General features: G+C 36.8%; 1 protein-coding gene across 1 annotated transcript; it reads left to right on the top strand.

Annotated features, from left to right (window-relative positions):
- Positions 1-7,955: 7,955 nt before the first annotated feature.
- LOC114309298 (transcription initiation factor TFIID subunit 11b) lies at positions 7,956-13,661 on the top strand. Its single transcript, XM_028255012.2, has 5 exons — positions 7,956-8,452; positions 12,290-12,377; positions 12,687-12,786; positions 12,904-13,057; positions 13,267-13,661. The coding sequence occupies exons 1-4, from the start codon at positions 7,992-7,994 to the stop codon at positions 13,029-13,031; spliced, it is 777 nt and encodes a 258-aa protein (XP_028110813.2). The 5' UTR covers positions 7,956-7,991; the 3' UTR covers positions 13,032-13,057; positions 13,267-13,661.
- The last annotated feature ends 61 nt before the right edge of the window (positions 13,662-13,722 follow it).

Consider the following 13,722-nt stretch of genomic DNA (forward strand, 5'->3'; position numbering starts at 1 on the left):
ATTAACAAATCTGTTTAATTTTGAAACTATATTTGTTCAGTTTGAAGACTGCATCTGTTCAGGTTGTATTGCACCTATTCGAATAGATATATAGGTCACTATTTGCCTATAAATACAAACCATCTTCCAGTATTTTTACATTCAGAAATTCATTTTTTCTTACTTTTCTTTGTGCTCTCTTTACATTATTATTCTACATACTAATTTTAGGAAAAAATTCTGAGAGTATAGAACACAGGTTTGGTTCGCCGTACAAATTGTTTAGAGTGCTACTATAATTTGTGAAAATCATTGTATCCTGGGAGATAGACGCCATTTATCCGTAAGCACCGTAGCGGGGCGAATCTGTCTTAAAGATAGGGTGTCACATACTCGACTTGATCTTTTTAAATATTTATTTAGTTCGGTAAATAAATTCTATAAGTAATTTATTTTATTTGTTTGTTTTGGTTTCAACTTATTGATTTTGCACAGAAGATTGTTCCAACAAGGGCCACGTGAACTAAGGATGCCACAAATATATTTCAGAAAAATGGACATTTATTCATGATTCATAAAATAGCAGATCATATCTTATCATTCTGAAAATACTTATAATCAAACATAACTTTACAGAGTTGTCACTCACAAATAGCCCTAGAAGTAGAACAAACTGATCAGACAGACGATAGCCTGTGACCTACACAAATACATAATATATACACATTGAAACACAATATCACTTTCTTGATCAAACTTGACTTTTCTTGTCTTTTTCTGTCTAAATAATCCGAAGGCCTACTTCGCTTATTATTTCTTTATTCAAATGAATCGCGTTCTTATTTCACATATTATTTCATTACTAAATCAATCTTTTCTAAATAAATCAATTTCTTACCTGGCTTCTTAATCAATTACTACAAGTCAATGACTTATTCTTTAACTAACTAATTTATGTTGATTGCTAGCTTATTAGTCTTCATTAAGCCATAAATCATGTCTAGAATGCTTTGGAAAGAGATGAGATCAAAATATGAACAAAGTATAATTTTTCAAGTCATGCTGAAAATAGATTGACCGCTCGAGCAACCAATTGCTCGAGTGAACTGTATTGTCTGTAAAAATACTGGAAACTTGTAATGTTCACTCGAGCCACCAATTGATCACTCGAGCGGTCTGTAATTTTTTTAGGTTTTCAAAACTGAAGATTTAGCTTTCAAATTTCATTTCAAATTTAGATTCATGCATGACTCAATTAATAAATATGAATACATGACTAATTTTCAAATCTCAATACAAAAACTTTCTTAATTGACCAAATTTAAATTTAATTTATTTCCTTCGTATCAAACCCAATTTCAAACTCATAAGTTCTAAAATATGAATTAAGCTTTCAAAATATAATTTCAAAACTCTCTCTCTAAAAACGAGAGCTTCTCTCTCTAGTCTCTCCCCTTAGGGTTTCAAGCCAGCAGCGCTGTTTGGGGGGGGGAGGGGGCTCCGGCCTCCGGCCGCCCCTTTCCTCTCTTCCCCCCTCTTTCTTTCCTTCTTTTTTGCTTAATAAACCTTGGGAGTTATCTATTCCCAACCTCTCCCTCTTCGTGAGGCGTCTCTTCCCCCATGGTGGAAGCTTTGCTGGGTTGCTCCTCCTTCCACCGGTGCCGGATCTGCCTTGGTCTTCTTCTTCGTTGCTCGCCGTTCCTTCTACCAGATCTGCTTTGGATCTGTCTTGCCTCCATTTTCCACAAACCAGATCTGGTGCCTCCGGGTATGAGGTGTTTTTCCAGTTTTTTTTTTTGTTTTGTTTTCTTGTTTGGGTGTGATTGTAAAGAATCCATCGATGCTTTTAGGGCTTACCCACTCTGTGGTTACAATCTATGATCTCAGACACGCTCTACAGTTGATTTTTTCGACTTCTGCTTTGCAGTACGAGCGCGAGTACTTAATGTGCGTTTGAGATTTCATAGTTTTTATACCTGTGTGCTTATTTTCTGATTTTTCTTAGCTTGGTGTAAGCTTTTTTGGATGGTTTCCTATGTAAGTGACGTTTGGCTTCAGTAATGAAACATCTCTCTCTGATCAAAAAAAAAAAAACTTAGGTTTAAACATGGCTTGTCTAAAAATATACAAACTCTCAAATAATTAAGAAAACTTGATTATTTTTAAACCATTTACATCAAAACTCCTTTAATATAAAAATTAAACTCATTCTTCATTTTTCAAAATTTAGTTCTTGTTTCATCAAGACATGGAATCAATTCTTAGAAATCTTTAATACATGTACAATTAGAATATCAAATCCTGTAAAATTTGTTCATGCATATAGAAATTAGACCCAAACCCATGTAAGATATTCAAAATCAAATCCAAAATAATTTGTTTCCATAATTATGAACATGCATGTAAAGAATTTTTGAACTTCTTTTTCTTTAAAGTTCAAAACATAAAATTGGGCATATAAATTCTCAAATTTCTGAAACATTTAACAAGATTTAAGCGTTCATGCATCTAATTTCGAAATTCAAACGAAAAATCATGAAATTCTAGATCATCTTTCATGAACATGAATCTATCCTAAGTTCTTATTCAAACCCATTTCCTTACAAATCCCATAAATTGATTCGATATCATTCTTAAATTAAACCCCAATCTCATATTTATATGTTTAATCCATGCATAAAAGATTCTAATCTTTAGGAAAACATTTCTCCACAAAGAATTTGGAGATTAATTGATTTAAAACATACTTTACATAAAATTTTCTTAAAACCCATCTCAACTCAAAATTTCTTCAAATGTTTATTTTTTTATTCTTTCAAAATACATCTTGAATCAATTTATGTCGAGATTATTTGAACAATACTAGAAAGATGATGAAATTTCTTACCTTAAAATGATTTTTCTACAATTTTTAACTTGAATTTTGGTATCCCACAAAATCCTCTTCTTCTTTGTTCGTTCTTTTCTCTGGAATTCCCTCTCTGCTTCTCTCTCTTCCATACGGTTTCCTCTCTCCCTCTCTTTAGAGTTCTTAATGCTCCAGCCAACAAATAAATTGAGTTCTCTCTCTCTCTCCTCATGTACATACGTAAAACTTGAAGGCTTGACAACATTCTCAAATTCTCTAGAACTCTCACTAAGATCCTAATTAATTTGAATAAGATTAGGTTAGTCTACTAATTACATATTAACTTTCTTAACCACTCCATAATCTTAATTAACACATAATTAAATTAATCATAACTAATCATAAATCCTATATAATTTAATTTATCTAATTTGACTTCTATTAAGGTCCAATTAATTATATTTAAATTTACCATTCTAAATCATATTTTTAATCAAACTCCCAAAAGACTTCAAATATCAAATTAAACTTATTACCTTCATCAATTTTGTTTTTTTCCAAACTTTTAAAGCCTTCAATTTTAGATCAAACTCCGAATCTCTGTCAATAAATTACATACTCAATTGAACATCTCATAAATAAATTTAATTCAGAATAATCTTAATTCTCAATTCTCACAACTTAATCAACTCCAATTCAGACCCACTTAATAAAATTTCAATTTTATTAAATTGAATCGAATATTTAATTAAACTCTCATATGGTCTGATACTCGAAATTAAGATAATTCAATTCACCAATTATAATCTCTTGAGCCATTTAGGCTTTTAATTTCAAATTCTAAAATAAATCCTTAATAAAACCATTTATGAATCAAACTCAATGATTCTCATAAATCCCAAATTAAATTAGAATAATGAATAATTCAAATTCAAATCTCCTTAATTAATTAAATGTTAATTATTATACGTGATGGGTCGTCACAGATATACCGGATTGGATATCCGAAATTATTGGATTTGGATTTGGATGCTCTGATTCAGACTATAACTTAATTGGATCATATTCTGATTTTGCCAAATTCCAAATCCGACGCATTTTAGAGGGCCCATTAGAAATAGTTAGCAATGTCTTTCTGCTTTGCTACTAAGGATGATCATTTTTCCCTGCTCTGCTTCGCCCCGCACTCGCATCCCCTACCTCGATTAAGAAATGAAACAGGGATGGATTTTGCTACTCTCGTCTCGTTCTACCCGAACCCCATATCGATTGTATTTATTAAATATATTTATTTATATATATATATAATATATATGATTTGATTTTTTCAATACTAAAATATTATACTTAATATTAATTTTTACTCATTTTTTTTTATATTTTATTTCTTATAATTATCATTAAGTATAAATTATTACCTATAATTGTAGCTCGACTTTTCGTGCCCCCTTTTGGAAGACGAATAAGCCCTATAGTATCGGACTCTCGCGGTTCTGAATCTGATTCCACAAGTGCAATGTGAAATAGATAAACACCAAAGAATCTAAATCCGGCAAATCTTTTGAAAAATCAATTTTGAATCAAAAAGGCCAAAAATGGACTGCTTTGCCAGATACAGAGTCGTCAGCTAAATATTTTTGAGAAATTTAAGAAACCCATAACTCGTGCCAAAAGCCACGTGTCCGTCATCACCAAGATTGTCTCGGCTCGGGAATTTAGGTACGAGAGGGAAAGGTCATGAATTGAGCATCCCCGCTTGCCCGATCAAAGACCGGCCTCTACTAATCATGATGTGAATCTTATTTACATTAGATGCTCTTGTTCCGGTTTATTAGGCTAGTATTACTATGTGATGCGCATACACACAAGTATACACTAATTTTGCAAGAATTGAAATATTTCGATTTATGTTGTTTTGAAAATTGTTTTGAATATGTACCACTTGAAAAAGTGATCGCATATGAACATTACTCAAATTATTCCAATTCAAGCAATTAGCCTTCATCTATGGCACTCAAACAGCTTTATCAATTAAGCACTTAGCCCCATGGCAAGCATACTAGACATGGCAACAATCACACTTATGCAATATGCTAAAGCAAGTAAAAGCTCACCTAGTACTTCAAACCAAAAAGATGACAAAGTTAGAAAAAATGCATGATCCTAACTATGCAATATGACTAATACAACGCATGCGACATGCAATTACTAGGCTTGATTACTAATATGACATATTAAACAATTTGATAGCATGCGGTCTAAACACGTATTCAAAGAAGTGTTTAACTAACAATGCAAGTTAGAATGATGCGCCGAGCCCAATGCATGCAAGACAAGTGGATGTGAACATGGAGTATACTAAACAAAACATGATGCTCTAATTTAACCATCGTAAGCAGGTAAATAAAAAGGAGAAAGACGTGGGGTTGGAAAACATACACATTATTACAACATTTGCGCCCTCACCAAGGAGAGTCCGAATGAACTAACTAGCTAATACAAAATGAATGAAATAATTTAGCTAAGTTACTTAACTAATTAATTATTACAACAAATTAGAACTAAATAATGAATTACAAATTAACTCATTAAACATGAATACAAAGTTTAGAGAAGTATACAAGAATACAAAGTTTAGAGAAGTATTAAGCTAACTACTCTAACTACTCTGCTTCGGTAAACAAGGAATGTTCATGCATGCGCGGATTTCCACCAAAAAAAGGCCACTATTCTGTTGCTAGATGTCTCTATTGCACAGTAGAACACTTGCACTGTTTTTCACCTCAAAACCAACTCTATTTTGTTTCAAAAGTCCACTGCCTGGTTTTTCAAAGGTGGCCTGCAGGCTAGAAGTGGTGGCCTGCTGGCCACAAATGATGGCCTGCCAGCCATAAAAAGTGGCCTGCCGGCCACTGATGCCTGGTTTTTCTTGCTGCAACAGAGGGTAAACAGAGCAAGCACAGGGTATTCTCAAGGGTTGTTTGCACAACTTACCCCTTCTTATCATCAAACTGCTCAAAGAAGTAGCAAAATTGATTTACAAACCATCAACCGATGCAATTTCATTGCATGATAGCCTATGAACCAAAAGGTGCGAGTTCAATAAATGCAACAAATAAGACTCTCAAACCCTCTCCCTATCATGGATTGATCATGGAAGTGGTTGACAATGACTCTTGAACCGTTTATATTACTAACAAGTATGAAACAATTCAAGACTCAAGGGTTCAATTAACGTTCAATTGAACCCTAATCAAGTATCTTATATCATTTTTTAGTCCCTAATTTTATTACTCCATTTTAATTACCAACCATTCCTTAGTAAATTAAGTCCAAATGTGAGTTTTAAGTCCTCTAATGAAAAGAAGCATCAAACCAAGACTTGTTTTAGGCATGAGAGAAGTGTCATGTCGTTGGTAATGAATCTCCAACGGGATTAGACCATTAAACATAAGACCTCAATCTCATACTTTAAACAAGCAACTAGTTTAAACCAACTTTCAAAGCATAAGCCAAGAAAGGAGGGAGGTTGTGGAACTGATTAGAGATGAAAACAAGTATGGAAAGTCATAAACAAATGCTATCAACTCAAATAGGATGGTGGCTAAGGCCTAAACTACCAAATCTATGAGGACAATTACATTATAAGCATGCAATACAAGGCTCAAATGCAATAAACACTTAAAAACAGTCATAAAACAGTGCTAAATAAGTCCTAAAACATGCTGGAATTAAGACAAAAATAGCTAGAATAATAAGTTAAAACATAGAGCTATGTAGGTTAGTAAGCAAGACATAAGGAGGGGAGGCTACCCCCCTCCATTTTTGGACTTCAAAACAACATTTTAGCCACTGAAAAAGCTTTGAAAATCAGTGTGAAAAAGTTCAAAAAAAGATAGTGTAAAGGTGGGAAACGCAAGGGTAAAGGCTAAAGAAACAAGGTGGAAAAAAAGGTGAACCACCCTCCACCCTTTCAAGGCCTTAAACCACAAGTTTCAGTCCAAAATTACATAGTTTATATAGCCCAAAAACAGTAGGAAACAAAGCAATTAAAGCAAAACAATAAGCAAAGGCTTATACCTTTTGAAAAGGAGAACACTTTTAAGCAACAATTCAACACAAAAACACCCTCAACAGCTCAAAGTAGGCTCAAAAGTACTTTAGCTCAAAGATGGTAAGGTTTGGTTTAGAGTGTACAGGCAAAGGTTTAATAACTAGCAAGAGAGAGAGAGAGAGAGAGAGAGAGAGAGAGAGAGAGAGAGAGAGAATTGTAGAGAGGGAAAAAATAATTTTGCTCCAAAATTTCTAACCTTGAAAGCAAGAGAGGAGGTCCTCTATATATAGACAAATAGCAAACTCCCTCAGAAATATCAATACATACACGTGTAAGCAAGTGCATGTATCTGTGATAACAGCTAGCACAGCTGGCAGAAATTATCTGCAAAACACACTTGTGGCCGGCAGACGACTAATTCTGGCCAGCAGGCCACACAAGTGGCCGGTAGCCAAGAACAGTGGTCAGCAGCCAATAGTGGTGGCTGGCAGGCCTCAAGGTTTTTCAGGTTTGAAAAGTTAGGGTTTTGGTCTAAAACAAGGCAAGAGGTGTGTGGGGTTTGAAGGCTCAAAATTGTGGCATGCTGCTAAGGATTTCGAGCACTTAACAAGCATATTCACATTCATCATTAGCTATGCAAGTGGTGACGCCCCACCTCCAATATGATACGAGATAGGAGCAAATTATTATAAATATGTCCCAAACCTGCCTCGTGACTATTCATATTTGTTACTTTATTTAAAGCGCACTTAACCTACCCCCAAAAATAGTCCATTTTAAAAGGGCAAATTACATATACCCCTTGAGGTTTGGCTAAATTACAAATACCCCCTGAGATTTGAGAAATTACAAATTCCTCCCTGAATGCTATATTTGCATAACAAATTAGGGGGTAATTTGTTATGAAATATAAATCTCATGGGACAAATTGTTATGAAAATACAAATTTCAGGGGGCGGGATGTAATTTCTAAAATCTCAGAAGAGTATCTGTAATTTAGTCAAATCTCAAGGGAGGTATATGTAATTTGTCCATTTTAAAATATATCCTGGGCTACAGTTTGCAATCAAAGCCCAACACAGGTCAGCCCAACAAACAGGCTATAAAAACATGACACAATTAGGGCTCTGTTCACAGTCTCTCTCTGCAATTCCGACGATTGCCAGCCACCGGCGACCACCATTGTACAAATTCTTTGAGAATTGGGAAACCCTAGAGGGAGAGAATATGAAGCAGTCGAAGGATCCTTTCGAAGTTGCATTTGAGGAACAAGTCGATGAATCGCCTCCTGATTCACCCGTTGTTGATAGAATCGAAACTCAAAATCAAGCTCATTCTGAATCTACCGCTTCGCAGCTCGGTGTTAATGTTAATGCTCATGAAGATGAAGATGATGATTATGATGATGAAGACTTGGTTGAAAAAGCCAATAAGCCATTGAAATCAAGAGCTGTTGCGTCAGTGAACCGCAAGAAAAAAGAAGAAGACGAGGAAGAAGAGGAGGAGAACATGGAGGTTGAGCTTAGGAAAGCCCCTTCTATCACCGACCCTGATAAAATGGCCAAGATGCAGTATGTTCCTCTTTCTTGGTTAATTTTTCCCTCATTTTTCTGTTATGCTAAGAAAGATTGAATTTTTATGATTACCCATCATGAAGAAAGACTATGGCACTGTAACTATGAACTTTTTGATTCACTAAGAATGCTTCCTCTATGATTATCAAAGTCAAAATGGTTCATTTTGATTTTCATTATTTGCAGAATTAGTGGAAACTCTAAGAAGAATTCATAGATGATACTAAGGAACTTCAAGCTAAAGTTGTTCATAGCAAAGGTTGAATGTTTTCTTACCTGGCATTTTGGCTTAAATCATGCATCATCACTAACCAGTTCCAGTATAATGCTTAAATTTGGGCACCTTATCAGTTCCAGTATAATGCATGTAGTTAATCACTTAACAAGATTAATGTTTGACATTTTTGTGAATTTATTAAAACATTTCTAAAAGGAAAAGACATCATATATATGAATAGTACGAAGTTTGCAATCAACTTTTCTATTGTGGGAAAAGAATGTAGTGCTAAATATTAAAAAAGAACACAGTAAGACAACTATTAGTACTAGTGTGTATTACATAGATCACATTTGTGAAACTTGTTTTTTCATACTTTGCAATTGTAAGTAGACGTATTTAGCAATGAAGCAAGAGCAAGTCAACAAGCTCAACTCATATGTATATATATGCATAAAGATATTGTTAGAATTTACCATAACCCACTCCACCTACCACCTCCACTACCACACACACTCACCTACTTCACCTACTTTCCTACACCTACCACACACACTCACCTACTCCCAAATCCTCTCCTATATAATAGGAAGCCTTGTAATATCAACAACACATCAATCTTGTAATATACACAATCAATCAATAATACTACAATTTTAACATGGTATCAGAGCAAGGTTAAGCACTTAGTCTTTTTCGCTTCACCGGCGGGCGGCAATCTCGCCTTGGCCGCCCGCCGGACCTCAACCTATTCCGCTTATTTTCTACACATACCTGCCATCACTAGCTGTTACAAAGTCCCTCTTAATTAGCTTTCTTGTTCCAAGAAATCGTTCGTGTGAATTCTTCTTACAAGACTGCTCAAACAGAGCTGCCATAGTAGTGGCCCCTTCCCAAGGAACTTCAATCAATTTGGCCGATCTACCATTACGGATTGCTAGACCTGCCTCACCACCAACCTGAACAGAAGAAAAAAAGTTGGGGGTATTCTGGAGGTTTGCAGTCTCAGGAGAGTTCATCATCTCCTCATTGGCAAGGGCAAGTAACTGATGGCACCAGCTCTGGTCAACCTGAGGGAAACTCTCCAGTACTTGGTGGTTCTCCGTTGCATCTGCAGTCTAACTCAAATGCTCCAAGTTGAAGGCAGCAACGAGGATGCAATGGAATCACTGCTGGTTATTCTGCAGCTCATAAAATTCCAGGTTCATTAACACTTCCAAATATACAACTCTCTCAGCCTATGGAAGCTGCTCATGACAAGCCGGAGGCAAGTCTCTGCTGGTTATTCCCGGGGATTGGGATCCCAACTATAGTGAAGAACTTCTTTTGCAAGAGGATGGTTCAGATGTGAGTTGCATGGCCACTGAGTTCACCAAGGGGTTGCAACTAGGCCAAGCTTTGGTTCCCCCAGAATCATCAGTTTGTGTTAGAAGATCTAACCGCATCTCCAGCACAAGTTTTAGTGTATCAACACAAAGTGCCAACCCCCATGCCTTTTTCTCTCTCCCACTTTACTTTTTCCACCACCCACACCACACAACCCCTTTCTTTTCTTTTCTTTATTCTCCACTCACAAAACATTATCATCACCTTTTGCACCTCACCCGTTGCTCCACTTTCTTTTCTTTTATTTTATTTATTTATTTATTTATATTATTAAAAAAAAAAAAAAAAAAAACCAAACAAACAAACAACGAGGAAAAAGACGAACTGCAAACTCATTTTATTCATATCGGGCCTCACCCCGATCACCCTTTTACACCAAAAAAAAAAAAAAAAAAAAAAAAAAAAAAAAAAACCACAAACAAAACAACCACACCCACAGTGGGATTTTTCTTTTCCCTTCTCTATTCTACTGCAGGTCTCTTCTTCTTACTTTTATCTTGGGTGTCTCGTGCCAGTCCGGTCTCCGTGTTTCCTTGTCCACCGAGCACGTTCACTCCCCCATGCTCCTCCACTGCAGCATATGGCGGACCTCCAAATCGGAACATCACGGTGGCCTTCCGCTTAAGCTCCTTGTTTTCTGCCCTTAGCATGCTTATCTCTGCTCGCGCATCCTTATACATGCGTTGGAGCAGAGCCAGTTGGGCGTTTAATTGCTGCACCTCATTTGTCCTACTCTGTAGCCGATGCGACAAGTTTGTGACCGCCGTCATGGACTCCACACATGCCTTCAACGTATACTGATTCGCCTCCACATCCGTTTGCACTGCCATTCTTTGCTCCACCGACCGCATCGGAAAGTTCAACGGAGCAAACTCCGGGGCGCTTGGTTGAGTTTCCAGTGCCACCGCACCAGTTCTCTCTCTCGTTGACTCGTTGAGGTCGGGAAAGAGGGTGAGCAGCCCGCGGGAAGACGATGAAGCCATTTTCTAGGCACCAGAGTGTTACACAGTATCTCTCTCAGAATTCTCTCTCAGAAAACAGAGTGTTACAGAATCTCTCTCAGAAATTTCTCTCAGAATATCTCTCGCAGGTTTTTTTGCCTCAGCCTCAGCCTCTGTCTTATAGCCGAGGCAGCCACGCGCATCGCGCGCCTCTTACCACCAGCCGACAAACGGGCACGCAAGCCAAGGCACCCACGTGCCTCGCCATCATGTCCGGCACACCTTTTGATGAATTGGGCACGCCTTTTGATGGCACGCCTTTTGACAAAATTGGGCACACCTTTTGAGGGTGCCACTTTTTCAAGGGTCCGACAAGACTCTGTAAACTGTCCCGACATTGATTCCGGTTAGCTCCTTTATGGGTCCGACAAGACTCTGTAAACTGTCCCGACATTGATTCCGGTTAGTTTCTACAAGGGTCCGACAAGACTCTGTAAACTGTCCCGACATAGATTCTGGTTAGTTTCTACAAGGGTCCGACAAGACTCTGTAAACTGTCCCGACATTGATTCCGGTTAGTTTCTACAAGGGTCCAGCAAGACTCCGTAAACTGTCACAACAACTGTCACAACATTGTCTTCTACAACGGTCCGACATGACCCCATAAACTGTCTTCTACATCGGTCTGACACCGCCATCCAGTGTCCTCTACACCGTTATGACACCCCCATACAGTGTCCTCTACAACGTTATGACACCACCATACAGTGTCCTCTACAACGTTATGACACCACCATACAGTGTCTTCACCAACGGTCTGACACGACCATACAGTGTCTCCTATCATTTTTTTTTTTTTAATGTATTTTCTTGTTTTGTTTCTCTCTTCAAACTCAAGTTGGTTAGTTTCTATCCTCCTTGAGTTTGCGGGGGGCTGTTAGAATTTACCATAACCCACTCCACCTACCACCTCCACTACCACACACACTCACCTACTTCACCTACTTTCCTACACCTACCACACACACTCACCTACTCCCAAATCCTCTCCTATATAATAGGAAGCCTTGTAATATCAACAACACATCAATCTTGTAATATACACAATCAATCAATAATACTACAATTTTAACAGATATATTACGGTGTCCTTGACATGCCCATGTCCTACATTATTAGGATTTTCTACATGAAACAACCGTCAATATTTCTTTTCCATTTCGTTGAATGATGAACAGTCATGATTTACCTCGTCCTTCGGAACCTTTACATCGCTCTGTGCTCTTTCAGGACTATTTTATCACAATTCACAGAGGAACAGATGAGTAGATATGAATCATTCCGAAGATCAGGATTTCAGAAGGCAAACATGAAAAGAGTATGTTTCTCTCCTATGGCTTTATGTGGCTCTTCTTCTTTGTAGTAATTCTGGTTCAAATTTTTGTAGCGATGAATCTGTTTTCTGCCTTTTGTGCGGTTCAAATACATGCTATGTGGATGCCCAAATAGAATGAAAAGCTTAATAGCAGGATTTTTGGGCTAAAATTCAGCCAACTGCTAGCTATGAATATCATATATGCAGAGCCTCTATGAATTGCATCGTTTTTGCGTTTATAAATTCTAGCTTGGTATTTTACTCATGCACTAACTGTTGCTTGTGTTGCTTCTACTTGCAATGAATATGCAGTTGATAGCAAGCATTACTGGAAGTGCAAAATTTAATGTACAAATAACAATTGTGGTGTCAGGGATAGCAAAAATGTTTGTTGGTGAGCTTGTTGAAACTGGTATGCATACATTGTTGGGCGTTTCAAATTTTACATTTTTTTTTTTGACCAGCTCAAATTTTACATTAATGTTTATTTTTACATTGTTGGTTACCCTTCTCTGCATCATGTTTGCAGCCAGAGTTGTGATGAGTGAGAGAAAAGAGAGTGGGCCAATCAGGCCCTGCCACATTAGAGAAGCCTACAGAAGACTAAAACTTGAAGGCAAGGTACCAAGAAGATCAGTACGAAGGCTCTTCAGGTAGATTGACTTGGAGACAACTTTTATGGGGTATGTTTTTCTGTTTTTAATGTTGTCCTTGTAGACTTTTCAGTCTTTATGTGCTGCATTTAAATATTACTTCATTATATTTTTTATTGCCATATTATTCTACTTGTATATTTAGTGGAGTATTACTTGTGTACTAGAAGGTTTTCTTTTGATTTTATTTTCTTTTATTAAACATTAATCTGAAATGTCTTTTTGTTCTTTTATACCAGATCTGGAGGGCCTGAACCAGAAAAAAGGAAAACAAGGATTTGGTTAGGAGATAGAGGCAGCCATTGTTACCCCATCAGACTATATATATATGTATGAAATAGATTTGGGCTTGTTCTTTCAGTCCTTGAGAGGTTGATGTTGCCATTGAAGGGTTAATTGGTTGCCAGAAAACCAAAATTTACAGTTCACCCACTTCTGGGTGGTTTTCTTTAGTAGAAACACAGATGAATGAAGAGTAGTGCACTGTCTTCTGTGCAGTTTTTCTGAGATATTTGTGTCTCTGGCATTACTGTTTGGAGAGACGAGAAATAATTGTATGTTAACATTTTAGGGTAAATTACATTGACCTCCTTGATACTTGGGAAAAAAAAAAAAAAATCCTCCCTTTTAACAAGGTTAAATGGATTAAAACTAATGAATAATGAATTACTGAAAAGGCTTTAAAGTGTTATGTG

This window comes from Camellia sinensis, chromosome 9, assembly GCF_055761805.1.
Source record: "Camellia sinensis isolate YWXY chromosome 9, ASM5576180v1, whole genome shotgun sequence".
NCBI lineage: Eukaryota > Viridiplantae > Streptophyta > Magnoliopsida > Ericales > Theaceae > Camellia > Camellia sinensis.